The 15,591-nt window shown below is 40.8% G+C and overlaps 1 protein-coding gene across 2 annotated transcripts in view; it reads left to right on the forward strand.

Annotated features, from left to right (window-relative positions):
• Positions 1 to 15,591, forward strand: part of zcchc2 (zinc finger, CCHC domain containing 2) — a 57,541-nt gene that overhangs the window by 3,317 nt on the left and 38,633 nt on the right. Inside the window, exons 2-3 of one of the 2 annotated variants that reach the window (XM_061965741.2) lie at positions 5,984 to 6,104; positions 9,121 to 9,188. In XM_061965741.2, coding sequence (XP_061821725.2) covers positions 5,984 to 6,104; positions 9,121 to 9,188 — 189 coding nt within the window. Of the gene's footprint in view, positions 1 to 5,983; positions 6,105 to 9,117; positions 9,189 to 15,591 lie in introns of both variants that reach the window. The other variant, XM_061965740.2, reaches the window with a different exon arrangement.

Here is a 15,591-nt window from a genome sequence, read left to right on the forward strand (position 1 = left end):
GATAAAAAAAAATTGCAGGCAGGCGCTTTTTAATTCCCAGTCGACAATGTAATGGATGTTCACACATGTACGGTTCTGTGGTCCTACTAAACCACGTTTAAGTGACTTTACTTAGAGGAGAGACGTCATCTTGCTTTAAACGCAAAACCCATGGTACGGCGAGCTACTGTGTTTTCGATTCGCACCCTTCTGTAGAATCGATACTTAGCTGCTTGAGTGTGTAAGTGCTTACCACTGAAGTACACTACTGCACAATGCAGTCAGTACCCGGATGTTGCACTCAACACGCCCAAAACGGTGAGTGTGCTTACCACACTCGGCTGATAGGATTACAATATAATATATATTTAGTTTATTTTAGATTAACAGAAAGTTGTATGAAAAACAAAGTACCGTATTTTTCGGACTATAAGTCGCAGTTTTTTTCATAGTTTGGCCGGGGGTGCGACTTATACTCAGGAGCGACTTATGTGTGAAATTATTAACACATTACCGTAAAATATCAAATAATATTATTTAGCTCATTCACGTAAGAGACTAGACGTATAAGATTTCATGGGATTTAGCGATTAGGAGTCACAGATTGTTTGGTAAACGTATAGCATGTTCTATATGTTATAGTTATTTGAATGACTCTTACCATAATATGTTACGTTAACATACCAGGCACGTTCTCAGTTGGTTATTTATGCGTCATATAACGTACACTTATTCAGCCTGTTGTTCACTATTCTTTATTTATTTTAAATTGCCTTTCAAATGTCTATTCTTGGTGTTGGGTTTTATCAAATACATTTCCCCAAAAAATGTGACTTATACTCCAGTGCGACTTATATATGTTTTTTTCCTTCTTTATTATGCATTTTCGGCCGGTGCGACTTGTACCCCGGAGCTACTTATAGTCCGAAAAATACAGTAATGGCCCGATTTACTAACGCGCTAAACAGCGTGTGCAAAAAATACAATGGTGTATACTATGAGTTAGGGCCGGGCGATATGGACGAAGAAGTATATCTCAATATATTTTCCGGTGAGAGTATACATGTAAAGATATTCATTTTTGAGCGAGATTCACTGAAATTGAAGTGAATGACAACTGTACTGTAAACAGTCAGTGGCACTTTAATTTACCCAGTTAGTCAAGATGGGTATTAACAGCAAAGAAAATAAACTGTTTAAGTAGTACAGAATTACATAACGTAAATACAATTTTAAATCATTCTTTCTATGTAAAATAAATAACATAGCTTTGCAAATAATACAAAATGTATCAAACTCAGATTAAAAAATGTATTTGCAGGCAGGCGCTTTTTAATTCCCAGTTGACGATGTAATGGACTGTCACACATGTACGCTTCAGGTCAACGCCAAGTAAGTGACTTGACATATTAGTGCGGCTATGATCTTCCTCACTTCGGCATATATTTTTGGCAACTCGAGAACAGTTTTGATTTGGGCTTACATGGTAAACAACTTAAATGAATGTTTTATCCAGACGCATACATTTGTCTAAATGTGGCCAAGTAGATGCATTGTGGGTTTCCTGGACGTCGTCTCCATCGCTAAAAGAAAAATCTAAAGAGAATCCCTCAGCCATCTTCCACTAGTTTTTTGTTTTTTTTGCAACTATATTTGATTGAATTTTACAGTTAAAATCACATTTGACAGTCATACTTTGCTCACGCAAACCCTTCGTACAAGCACACATCCACTCATACACACTCACATGCACACTTGAGGAGAGAGGTGCACTTGAACTTTTAACAACTCAAGGTTTACAGTATAGACATTATTAAAAAAAAAAAAACCCAGATATTGTATATATATCCATACATCCCGCTCTGGCTCAGGATCAGCAGGCTATCCAGACCATAGCAAGATGGATGAATATTCCTCGGCATCAAGGATCCTCAGGAAGTGATCACAAGATCGCCTCCCGGGGACCTCTCCACCGTTCACACTTAAAAAAGAAGAAGAAAGTCACAGGGCTTGATCAGATGCAAAACAATACAAAATAAAAAGTCACAACAAAAAAAAGAAGCAAGTAAACCGTGACAAAACCATATCAAAAGTGACACAAAAAAAAGCAGTAGTAGTGTTGGATCAATACAATAATAATAATAATAAAAAAGGAATACAACAACAAAAAAGATATGGCAGTTTTTTTTTGTTTTTTTTTTAAATGTCTATAAGTTATGATTCAATATATGTCAGTAAAGGTTTCCAGGTTAGTTCCCATTCATTCATATTTGTAGAGTTTATAAATCCACTAATTCCCTCTTTCTTTTCTGCGACTCTTTCGTCGTCATTTGGGATGTCTGTTGTGATTTCCCTTCCTGGTTCCATGACCTGCCCTATCTTGCCTCTGATTGGCCTGTCCCTAATGTTTTGCCCTAATCTCAACCAATCGTGACTCATCATAGTAAACAACCAACCAATCATGGATGTTCTTATACGTGCAAGCACGTCTTGGAAGGAGGAAAGGGAGGGGTTTAATAGTCCATGGAGTATTGCGGGGGAGAACAAGGAACGCAACAGATAAGCGGCTTTTGGTCATTTTAACGTGAAATAAATTATATAAATTATTACAATATTTTCTTTGTTCATATCTTGTTTAAAAATATATCGATATATCTTACAAACTCGATATATTGCCCAGCCCTAGTGTGTACTATGTGTGAGTGTTTTGCCTGTGATCCACTAAAACTGTGTGTGCAATTGAAAAGTGGTGCAGACCACCTTGCTTAAATGAAGATTTTGCGTGTACTATACGGGGCTTTTACCACGGAAACAGACAATAATTTTCTCCGCTTTCATGTTATGCGCCGACCTGTACCTTTTTGTGTGATGCAGCACACATCTGAATCGCAGTCTGGACGACACAAACTAATGCACACTCACTCTTAATTCTGTGGATCGCATCACCAGCGCATGTGTCCGTCTGGAATGACTGAAGCGCAGGAAAATGCATAACTAGGGATGATGTTTAATAAGAAATTATCGAGTTCGAGCCGATTATCGAATCCTCTTATCGAACCGATTCCTTATCGATTCTCTTATCGAGTCCAGATAGGTTGTTGTATATGGAAAAAAACACACAACATTTGGTTTAACAAAAGCTCACTTTTATTATATAAGAAAAAAATAAAATCTAGAAAATAAATAAATATTGACTGTTACCCCCCTAAAAAAATAAAATAAAATAAATAAATATTGACTGTTGTTACCCAAAGTATATTAAGTGGGATTTTTCAGAAAAACAAATATATACAGTAACACAAAAACAACCTGTCTCTGTGATCACTATAGGTGTATAAATAATAATATAGTGTTGAATAAAATCAGTCCCTTGGGCACAAAACTTAAAATAATACAGCTCTCCAAAAAGTGCACTTCTGCTGCTATTTGACATAACTGTTTGTTATGATGCTTTGACATTGTTGCACTTTATTTCTTTATTGAAAGAAAATTCTATGAGGAGAAAAGTTGTTTGGAAATGTGGTTACAATGCTAAAAAATGAAAAGTTAAAGCTAAAAAAAGAAATACACTTTATTGAGTTAACATTATTTCTTTATAGGGGGAAATATGTGATGTTATGAGCTAGGGAATATAACAACTAAACTACCCAGCATGCAACGGGAGTGACGAGCATGCGCGGTAGCCCCGAAAAGTGTTGTTGCATGTCGCCAGCCGGCAGCTAAGAATGAGGTTATGAGCACGCTGTGAAAGTAAACGTCAAGAACTCAGCCAACACGCCTCGTCTGCATTATTTATAATTAGACAGACAACACATACACAGTGTGATTTTGTTTTGTTTACAAGGAAAGAAAAACAAAAGTTAAAAAAGGGAGATCATGTCATATATGTTGTATATATATATGTATGTGCTGCGGTTGCTTTAAGAACGTTGCGACAGCTGCCGTAAACGAGGTGCGTTGCTAGCCTGGTTGCTATGTTTCCGGTTGGTCGTAAAAGTGTTCGTCATGTGTTTGTACCCTGCTCAAATCTCTCAGTAAAGTTATTCATTGGATTATATCTTTTTGTTTTGAACTTTATTACACCTTGGAGCGCTTTTTCCGGTCCATTGTTTTTCCTGCTTTCGCTATCTGCGCCTAATGACTGAGCTACGTGTCTCAAGGGGCATTTCTGGTCGGGACGGGATTCGTTCCCAGGGATTCGAATAAAGAACCAACTCTTTTTCTTTACTATAGTGGTCTCGATAACGGGTACCAGTTCTCAAAAAGGGATTCGAGTCCAAGGAGTCGGTTCTTTTCTTATCGAACAACCGGGAAAACCGGTTTCGAGTATCATCCCTATGCATAATAAAAGACATCTTTTCTATAGTAATATATTTCCTTGATAAAAAAACACAGACAACATTACGCATCAATTAAATTAGTTTTAATCAGCCCCTTAAGTCATTCTTAAGTAAATTCCCGAATAGACGATATGTCTAATATTTTTTTATTTCTGACCGTCCAAAATGTTGAGACACACACGTACAACAGAGGATTCTCGTCTGTCTGTGCATCGCAAACACTGATCCTGCAGCCATTTGTGGAACTGTCTGTTTGCACATCCTTCAGACACGTGCTAAATAAAATGCTAAATAAATAATTCTCACAAAACGGTGATTGCGTGTGCTAAATAATTATATTTGCATCTTCTCTTCCCAGTATTGTGGGCGTTTTTTGACTATAGCATTTTGCATATTAATGAAGACGGATGCAAAATGGATTGCAGGCCTTATTCTGCTCACTTATCAGACACAGTCCACTTTGAACACGCTTAGTAGAACAGCTTTGCGTGTGTTATGAGGTTTGCACATGTTTTAGTACACGCAATCTTTTAGTAAATCATGCCCTAAATGTACCACTACCAATAATAATGTACAGCAGGGATCTCCAAACTTTTTCCCGGGCCACAAAAAGCATGCAGGGGTCGTTTTGATGTTTTCCTTTTCAAAACTATATTTTTCAAAATAATTTTTTTAAAGTTTGGTTTCGGGCATCCAAAGGGGTCTCAGTCTTAAAAATGTTAACAATAATGTATATCATTTTTGTTTACAGCGCTTAAATCTCTTGATCAACTTCAGATCTATCTGTCGATATAAGAAATTATTATTTTTGTATCGTTGTATGCCTTTTTTGTTATAGCCCTGTTTTTTATGGCAAAAACTTTTATTTTGATTCAATATGGTAGAAAATGGATGGATGGCTGGATTATTTTGTGAACAATGACAGTTTTTTTTAATCCTACTCAAATTCTCAGGGATCCAGAAGGGCCTAACACATAAAAGAGTTAAAAATAAGTCTTACATTATTTTATTTTTATTTTCAACGCTTAAATCTTTAGATCAACTTCATATCTGTCGATATAAGCTTTTTATGATTGTTTTATTTATTTTAAAGGTTTTTTGTCAGTTTGTTTTATGCCCTTTTTGTAAAAAAAAATATGGCAAACACACAAAGTGGAATATTTTCCCCCCAGTAAAATATTTAATGTGAAGTAATTGGAGCCTTCAATGGGTCAATAATTCATGAACAATATTGATTTTGATTCATTATTACTTTTTGAGCCATGACAGTTTTAAAGAAAAAACAGCCTGCATGGCAGCTTTGTGTTATTAGAATCAACACTGCAAATGTTTTTCTCATTCCATTTCACCTGTATGCTCTTTTATGAGTTTTTTTGTAATATTATTTTTAGAATGTTCCGCAGGCCATTAAAAAATTAGCTGCAGGCTGCAAATGGACTCCTCTAGCCTCTCAAATAGAATATTTCAATCAGTCAGTACTTTTCTAAATGTGTACAGTGCACACTCACCAGTTAATATTTGATAACCACATTCATTTTCGTAATTGAAAAAAATAGATTGACTCTTATTATACAGTCAAAATAAAGATGTGTTTAATCCATGTGGTTGGTAGGAGATACATACTGTAAGTGATTTAATTAACTATTGTCCGTTTTTAACACAAGGAGCTGTCGGGCCAGGAAGGTGATTATCTGGCATCTTCACCTCTGACTTTGGGAGAATGTGCAGACTCCCATCCTCCTTGTCAAAACCGACGCTCCAGGCGCCGGGCGATAAAAAGAGAAGGTGAGTAATAACACAGCTAGCTACTGTTGGAACTAATACTGAGGTTAACTCTTAAGTCACTCTCACAGTACAAAGAACACATGAAGGACATAAAATGCAGAAAAAAAAACTAGTAAGGGGTAAAATATCCAATTCTTAGATGCATTGTGATTCGGACATTTTTGTTGTTCGACATTGCTCACGTCAAAAGCTCACCAATGTGGCGATGTGTTACTGGAATGCATCAGCAGTTTTACTATCTACTTAACATGAACAACACAATGGTTACATCAGCATTGGAAAAAAAAAGTTCCTCTTAACCCAGAAGCAGAAACCCCTTTAGGTGTTTACCTATTGTGATTACCACAACATAATAATGGAAAATAAAGCAAACACTGTACTGTAATATGTATGCCATAAGTAAGACTTAATTTATGACCTTTGGGCAGAAAAGACATCATGGAGTTAAGCTGCAAAATTTTAACTGTGAAATGGCAAAAATAATTAAACTCTTGTGTTTTATTACAAATGCAATGTTTTTTTGTTTTTCAATTGCAAGTGATTGATGCTTATGCAGTGAGACAAAAAGAAAAGTTGTTGAAAACATGCATCAATATACATAAAATAAATATTAGAGATGTCCGATAATGGCTTTTTTGCCGATATCCGATATTGTCCAACTCTTAATTACCGATTCCGATATCAACCGATACCGATATATACAGTCGTGGAATTAACACATTATTATGCCTAATTTTGTTGTGATGCCCCGCTGGATGCATTAAACAATGTAACAAGGTTTTCCAAAATAAACCAACTCAAGTTATGGAAAAAAGTGCCAACGTGGCACTGCCATATTTATTTTTGAAGTCACAAAGTGCATTATTTTTTTGAACATGCCTCAAAACAGCAGCTTGGAATTTGGGACATGCTCTCCCTGAGAGAGCATGAGGAGGTTGAGGTGGGCGGGGTTGGGGGGGGGGGGGGGGGGGGGGGGTTGAGGTGGGGTGGGGGGTAGCGTGGGGTGTATATTGTAGCGTCCCGGAAGAGTTAGTGCTGCAATGGGTTCTGGGTATTTGTTCTGTTGCGTTTATGTTGTGTTACGGTGCGGATGTTCTCCCGAAATGTGTTTGTCATTCTTGTTTGGTGTGGGTTAACAGTGTGGCGCATATTTGTTACAGTGTTAAAGTTGCTTATACGGCCACCCTCAGTGTGACCTGTATGGCTGTTGACCCAAGTATGCCTTGCATTCACTTGTGTGTGTGAAAAGCCGTAGATATTATGTGACTGGGCCGGCACGCAAAGGCAGTGCCTTTAAGGTTTATTGGCGCTCCGATATTACATTTTAAAGCATTTATCGGCCGATAATATCGGCAGTCCGATATTATCGGACATCTCTAATACATATGCATCAATAACTGTTTCATAATCATATAACAGCTCTTGAATCATAATCAAATCGTTGAGGTGACCAAAGATTCCCTGAGGTTACCAAAGATTCCCGAACCTGATAAAAAAATTCAAATTAATGAAATAAAACTGTAATAAATTAAGAACAATTCCTAACTTTTAGCCCTCAGAAATTAACTCGCTGTTTTATCATCCCCACTGGCAGCTTCACCTTTAACTTTAAGATTATGACAATTAGCACAAGCCTTAAACAGCATAAACTAACCCTTTCTGTCCATATCAGTCGGTGTTCTGTTGGTCTGATATTAACAAAAAAGCAAGTATGGGATTATATGTGATAGCATGTAAAATGTGTGATATAATCTCTGATACAAGCAGTTCTGCAGTGTGTTTACTTGTGCAAAGCTGGATAGCCACTTAACATCTAATTTGTCTGCCAAAAAAACAAACAAGGTTGGTCACCTCTTGTATTGTCATTTATAAAAGGTAAAGATGGTATGCTACAGGCTCCTAGGAGCTAGCAGCTACACAAAAGCTAACTAAGCACACAAAGTAGTCATACATAAAAATTGTCCTTCATTGAACAATATTGCAGTCTAAAACAGCATATTTGTCAACATAACAAGTATCAAATAATTATAGTTGCAATCTGTGTATGTTTAGGACCTTTAAGGATTTACACATATGACGTCTCCAAGGCAGAAGCGTTTAAGGAATTATCCCGTAACAAACGTGTCCACATCATTCAACATACTGCATCATGAGAGCATAACTTCATGAATTATTGTGACTACTAGATGTCCCCCCAAAAACAATCACACTCCACCTCAACCTAAAGACAAAATATGTTAATTCCAGACGGTTAATAATTGGTAAAAACGTTTTTATACCTACCATTGTTCTCTGTTTGAGTCATTTCACTTGATGAAACCTTTTTTCACATTCCACACTGCAAAATAGTAAAAGTATGTACCTGTATGATTCCTGCCATCAGTATCAGCCAATACTCAAAGCTCTGATATCGGTATAATATCGGAAGTGAAAAAGTTATCCAATGTTATTTAATTATACCAATACCATAAAAACTCTAAATTAACTTTACAAATAAATATATAATTCACAACAATTGTATTATTTCAACCATAATTTGTTTGTCTTAGGAAAATAAATATAGTGATTTATATTTTAGGTCCAAATGTTGTTAGAAAAAATTTTGGTCCATCTTACATTTTAGCTGGACTTAATTTTTACCGATAATTAAAATATACTGAATGTACTGTAAATGACATCCATCAAAATATTTTACTATTTAAAATGAATACAAATGCAAGTTACGTTCAAAGGCTTATACAATTTCCCTCCTTTTTTGTATGTTTTAGATATAAGGATTTGTTATTCATTCAAAATGATTGTTCTGCTGCTGTAAGCACATTTTGCTCATGTATTATTTTAATCACTGTATTATGGATCTACATTCTTAATCGCCAATTGAATCAACCTTCTGAATCAAGATTCTTGCACTTTTACATTCACCCTGCTTCAATGTTTATTCCTGATTTATAATCAATCAATACTCAATCAATTAATACTTTAAGTTGTGTATTACTCTTCTGTTTTGTTGTAGCAGTGCATATAGAGGGAATTGTGCTCAAGTGTATCTCGAGGGCCAGAATGGACAAGGAATATACCTTTGAGGTAAGATTCTTCTACGCACACGTGCGCGCACACACACACACACACACACACATATACTGGTGATAAGCATGATTTGTCAATGAAGATTTGTCATTTATTAGCAAAGTTGTACAAAACCCAAAACCAGTGAAGTTGGCACGTTGTGTAATTCGTAAATAAAAACTGAATACAATGATTTACAAATCCCTTTCAACTTATATTCAATTGAATAGACTGCAAAGACAAGATATTTAATGTTCAAACTGAGAAACTTAATTTTTTTTTGCAAATAATCGTTAACTTGGAATTTAATGGCATCAACACATTGCAAAAAAGTTGGCACAGGGGCATTTTTACCTGTATGTACCTTTCAGCGTTAATGGTGCCTTCACAGATGTGTAAGTTACCCATGCCTTGGGCACTAATACACCCCCATACCATCACAGATGCTAGCTTTTGAACTTTGTGCCTGTAACAATCCGGATGGTTCTTTTCCTCTTTGTTCCGGAGGACACGACGTCCACAGTTTCCAAAAACAATTTGAAATGTGGACTCGTCAGACCACAGAACACATTTCCACTTTTCATCAGTCCATCTTAGATGAGTGCGGGCCCAGTAAAGTTGGCAACGTTTCTGGGTGTTGTTGATAAATGGCCTGCGCTTTGCATAGTAGTGTTTTAACTTGCACTTACAGATGTAGCGACTAACTGTAGTTACTGACAGTGGTTTTCTGAAATGTGATGATATCCTTTACACACTGATGTCGCTTTTTGATGCAGTACCGCCTGAGGGATCGAAGATCCATAATATTATCGCTTACGTGCAGGGATTTCTCCAGATTCTCTGAAACTTTTGATGATATTACGGACCGTAGATGGTGAAATCCCTAAATTCCTCGCAATAACTCGTTGAGAAATGTTGTTCTTAAACTGTTGGACAATTTGCTCACGCATTTGTTCACAAAGTGGTGACCCTCGCCCCATCCTTGTTTGTGAATGACTGAGCATTTCATGGAAGCTGCTTTTATACCCAATCATGGCACCCACCTGTTTCCAGTTAGCCTGTTCACCTGTGGAATGTTCCAAATAAGTGTTTGATGAGCATTCCTCAAGTTTCTTAGTCTTTTTTTGCCATTTGTACCAGTTTTTTTGAAACATGTTGCAGGCATCAAATTCCAATGAGCTAATTTTTGCAAAAAATAACAACGTTTTCCAGTTCAAACGTTTAAGTATCTTGTCTTTGCAGTCTATTCAATTGAATATAAGTTGAAAAGGATTTGCAAATCATTGTATTCTGTTTTTATTTACGATTTACACAACGTGCCAACTTCACTGGTTTTGGGTTTTGTATTTCAAATACAAATGGCTCATGGAAATAGACCAGGATTAAGGGTCGGATTTCGTGGCATTGAAAGTGAATAAGACACTTGAACAAAATGTGTATGCTACTGAGGCTGTGCTTGATATTTAATTTGATCTTTATAGGTACTCAACCACACAGTATATGAGTTATACTTATGGTGTTCTGACAATAACATTAGTTTCAATTGAGAATTGTCAACAAGAATAACAAACCATTGTTCAGGCGGTAGTGTGATCATCTCCTTTTTGTTACCTTGGTGTAATAACTTGTCCTCCAGGACTGGTGTCACAGAATAGTATTATATCAAATCTATGGATTTAGCAATATGAACATTTCATATCATGGTTATTGTGACCAAAATGATCACAGTTATTAGGACAATATTGTTGAATGTTCTCAAAAAGTACTAATACACACACTGAAAATCTTTTAACCAAGTTTATTTAACGAAATAAAATACAATAAATAGACTAACAATGTGCTTTCTTTGCAGAAGAAGCCTTAAATATTGTTCTGGCTTCTTAAGATACATATTTTTATTTGAGTGTTAAAATATTTGTGTCTTCCGTTTTGATTTGTTAGGGTTTCAAAGTGTTTTTTAAATTATTATTATAAAGGCAAAACGGGATTTGTATGTTTCACTTTTGGTTTATGTGACGGCACACGCATTCACTTCCTGTTTTAAAGACGTCCTAGGAATACAGATTCCTTATGAAGTCCCCTGTCATTCATTAACTTATATTTTATATGCATTTCTTCACACAAAACGAGCGGGGGGTCTTGACGTTAGAAATAAAACACATTCAGAATTTGGAATACACAAAAGTACCAAAAATGTGAACTGTTGGGTACCGATATCAATTTCCATGTGTGAATTGGTAATATATTGATTCAATTGTGAAAGCTGTCCATCCATTGGCATGGTGCTAGAATCCCCTAACCTTCTTGCCACCACCTTTTTTGTGTTGAGGTGCGTTTCAAAATGAATCCTGCTGCTTTTGTAGTGCCTTATCTGACATTTTGGCCAGAATCCGACAACAGCTGACTCACGCTGGTTTGGTCTTTACTTGCCCTCTTGATGTTGACAGGAAAAGCACTATCACTAAACTAACTTGGCCACTTGGTCACTCACTCCATTTCTTTATGTATTAAAAAACACAAATGAAATGATAAAAAAATACAACTTTAACAATACTCCTCTCTGAGCTGCCACCTTAACGTGGTAGAGGAGTTTGCGTGTCCCAATGATCCTAGGAGCTATGTTGTCCGGGGGCTTTATGCCCTCTGGTAGGGTCTCCCAAGACAAACTGGTCCTAGGTGAGGGATCAGACAAAGAGCAGCTCGAAGACCACTATGAAGAAAACAAACAAGGAACCCAGATTTCCCTTGCCCGGACGCGGGTCACCGGGGCCCCCCTCTGGAGCCAGGCCCGGAGGTGGGGCACGATGACGAGCGCCTGGTGGCCGGGCCTGTCCCCATGGGGCCCGGCCGGGCACAGCCCGAAGAGGCAACGTGGGTCCCCCCTCCAATGGGCTCACCACCCATAGTAGGGGTCATAGAGGTCGGGTGCGATGTGAGCTGGGCGGCAGCCGAGGGCAGGGCACTTGGCGGTCCGATCCTCGGCTACAGAAGCTAGCTCTTGGGACGTGGAACGTCACCTCGCTGGGGGGGAAGGAGCCTGAGCTAGTGCGCGAGGTGGAGAAGTTCCGGCTAGATATAGTCGGACTCACTTCGACGCACAGCAAGGGCTCTGGAACCAGTTCTCTCGAGAGGGGCTGGACTCTCTTACACTCTGGCGTTGCCGGCAGTGAGAGGCGACGGGCTGGGGTGGGAATTCTTGTTTCGCCCCGGCTCAGAGCCTGTACGTTGGAGTTCAACCCGGTGGACGAGAGGGTAGCTTCCCTCCGCCTTCGGGTGGGGGAACGGGTCCTGACTGTGGTTTGCGCTTACGCGCCAAACCGCAGCTCAGAGTACCCACCCTTTCTGGATTCACTCGAGGGAGTACTTGAGAGTGCTCCCCCGGGTGATTCCCTCGTTCTACTGGGGGACTTCAATGCTCATGTTGGCAGTGACAGTGAAACCTGGAGAGGCGTGATCGGGAAGAATGGCTGCCCGGATCTGAACCCGAGCGGTGTTTTGTTATTGGACTTTTGTGCCCGTCACAGATTGTCCATAACGAACACCATGTTCAAACATAAGGGTGTCCATATGTGCACTTGGCACCAGGACACCCTAGGCCGCAGTTCCATGATCGACTTTGTAGTTGTGTCATCGAATTTGCGGCCTCATGTTTTGGACACTCGGGTGAAGAGAGGGGCGGAGCTTTCTACCGATCACCACCTGGTGGTGAGTTGGCTGCGATGGTGGGGGAGGATGCCGGACAGACCTGGCAGGCCCAAACGCATTGTGAGGGTTTGCTGGGAACGTCTGGCAGAGTCTCCTGTCAGAGAGAGTTTCAATTCCCACCTCCGGAAGAACTTTGAACATGTCACGAGGGAGGTGCTGGACATTGAGTCCGAATGGACCATGTTCCGCGCCTCTATTGTCGAGGCGGCTGATTGGAGCTGTGGCCGCAAGGTAGTTGGTGCTTGTCGTGGCGGTAATCCTAGAACCCGTTGGTGGACACCGGCGGTGAGGGATGCCGTCAAGCTGAAGAAGGAGTCCTATCGGGTTCTTTTGGCTCATAGGACTCCTGAGGCAGCGGACAGGTACCGACAGGCCAAGCGGTGTGCGGCTTCAGCGGTCGCAGAGGCAAAAACTCGAACATGGGAGGAGTTCGGTGAGGCCATGGAAAACGACTTCCGGACGGCTTCGAAGCAATTCTGGACCACCATCCGCCGCCTCAGGAAGGGGAAGCAGTGCACTATCATCACCGTGTATGGCGAGGATGGTGTTCTGCTGACCTCGACTGCGGATGTTGTGGATCGGTGGAGGGAATACTTCGAAGACCTCCTCAATCCCACCAACACGTCTTCCTATGAGGAAGCAGTGCCTGGGGAGTCTGTGGTGGGCTCTCCTATTTCTGGGGCTGAGGTTGCTGAGGTAGTTAAAAAGCTCCTCGGTGGCAAGGCCCCGGGAGTAGATGAGATCCGCCCGGAGTTCCTTTAGGCTCTGGATGCTGTGGGGCTGTCTTGGTTGACAAGACTCTGCAGCATCGCGTGGACATCGGGGGCGGTACCACTGGATTGGCAGACCGGGGTGGTGGTTCCTCTCTTTAAGAAGGGGAACCGGAGGGTGTGTTCTAACTATCGTGGGATCACACTCCTCAGCCTTCCCGGTAAGGTCTATTCAGGTGTACTGGAGAGGAGGCCACGCCGGATAGTCGAACCTCGGATTCAGGAGGAACAGTGTGGTTTTCGTCCTGGTCGTGGAACTGTGGACCAGCTCTATACTCTCAGCAGGGTCCTTGAGGGTGCATGGGAGTTTGCCCAACCAGTCTACATGTGTTTTGTGGACTTGGAGAAGGCATTCGACCGTGTCCCTCGGGAAGTCCTGTGGGGAGTGCTCAGAGAGTATGGGGTATCGGACTGTCTGATTGTGGCAGTCCGCTCCCTGTATGATCAGTGCCAGAGCTTGGTCCGCATTGCCGGCAGTAAGTCGGACACGTTTCCAGTGAGGGTTGGACTCCGCCAAGGCTGCCCTTTGTCACCGATTCTGTTCATAACTTTTATGGACAGAATTTCTAGGCGCAGTCAAGGCGTTGAGGGGATCTGGTTTGGTGGCTGCAGGATTAGGTCTCTGCTTTTTGCAGATGATGTGGTCCTGATGGCTTCATCTGGCCAGGATCTTCAGCTCTCACTGGATCGGTTCGCAGCTGAGTGTGAAGCGACTGGGATGAGAATCAGCACCTCCAAGTCCGAGTCCATGGTTCTCGCCCGGAAAAGGGTGGAGTGCCATCTCCGGGTTGGGGAGGAGATCTTGCCCCAAGTGGAGGAGTTCAAGTACCTCGGAGTCTTGTCCACGAGTGAGGGAAGAGTGGATCGTGAGATTGACAGGCGGATCGGTGTGGCGTCTTCAGTAATGCGGACGCTGTATCGATCCGTTGTGGTGAAGAAGGAGCTGAGCCGGAAGGCAAAGCTCTCAATTTACCGGTCGATCTACGTTCCCATCCTCACCTATGGTCATGAGCTTTGGGTTATGACCGAAAGGACAAGATCACGGGTACAAGCGGCCGAAATGAGTTTCCTCCGCCGGGTGGCGGTGCTCTCCCTTAGAGATAGGGTGAGAAGCTCTGCCATCCGGGAGGAGCTCAAAGTAAAGCCACTGCACCTCCACATCGAGAGGAGCCAGATGAGGTGGTTCGGGCATCTGATCAGGATGCCACCCGAGCGCCTCCCTAGGGAGGTGTTTAGGGCACGTCCGACCGGTAGGAGGCCGCGGGGAAGACCCAGGACACGTTGGGAAGACTATGTCTCCCGGCTGGCCTGGGAACGCCTTGGGGTCCCACAGGAAGAGCTGGATGAAGTGGCTGGGGAGAGGGAAGTCTGGGCTTCCCTGCTTAGGCTGCTGCCCCCGCGACCCGACCTCGGATAAGCGGAAGAAGATGGATGGATGGATGGAACTTTAACAATAAGTTTCATAAAACTTAAAATGAACATGTTTGGTGTCAAACTGTTTCTCTGAGGTCTCATGGTCCTAATGGTTAGGTTTTGTTGAAGAGGACAGCCGGTAATTTTGGCATTCATACCTATACTTGTTGTTTGGACATAATAGCTCATCTTGCTCCATCTTGCCTGTCTGCTATTTTTTCTTTAGCATCCTAACAGAGAGGTTGTCCCACACTATATGCCCTAAAAATAAAATATCAACATTTTTCACAAAAAATTAAATTTACGATATATTTCCCGATCCCCCCCCCCCCCCCCCTTACGTTTTAAAGAAACCATTGAATACAAATTACAGAGATAATTCAAAACAAGTTTTGTGTTTATTTGATCAAAAACTAATAGATTTTTCAAATAACTACATTTTGAGCTTCCTCTGGGAATCAATACTTAAATGATAAATGATAAATGGGTTATACTTGTATATCGCTTTTCTACGTTCAAGGTACTCAAAGCGC

This window comes from Nerophis lumbriciformis, linkage group LG07 (genome assembly GCF_033978685.3).
Source record: "Nerophis lumbriciformis linkage group LG07, RoL_Nlum_v2.1, whole genome shotgun sequence".
Classification (NCBI taxonomy): Eukaryota; Metazoa; Chordata; class Actinopteri; order Syngnathiformes; family Syngnathidae; genus Nerophis; species Nerophis lumbriciformis.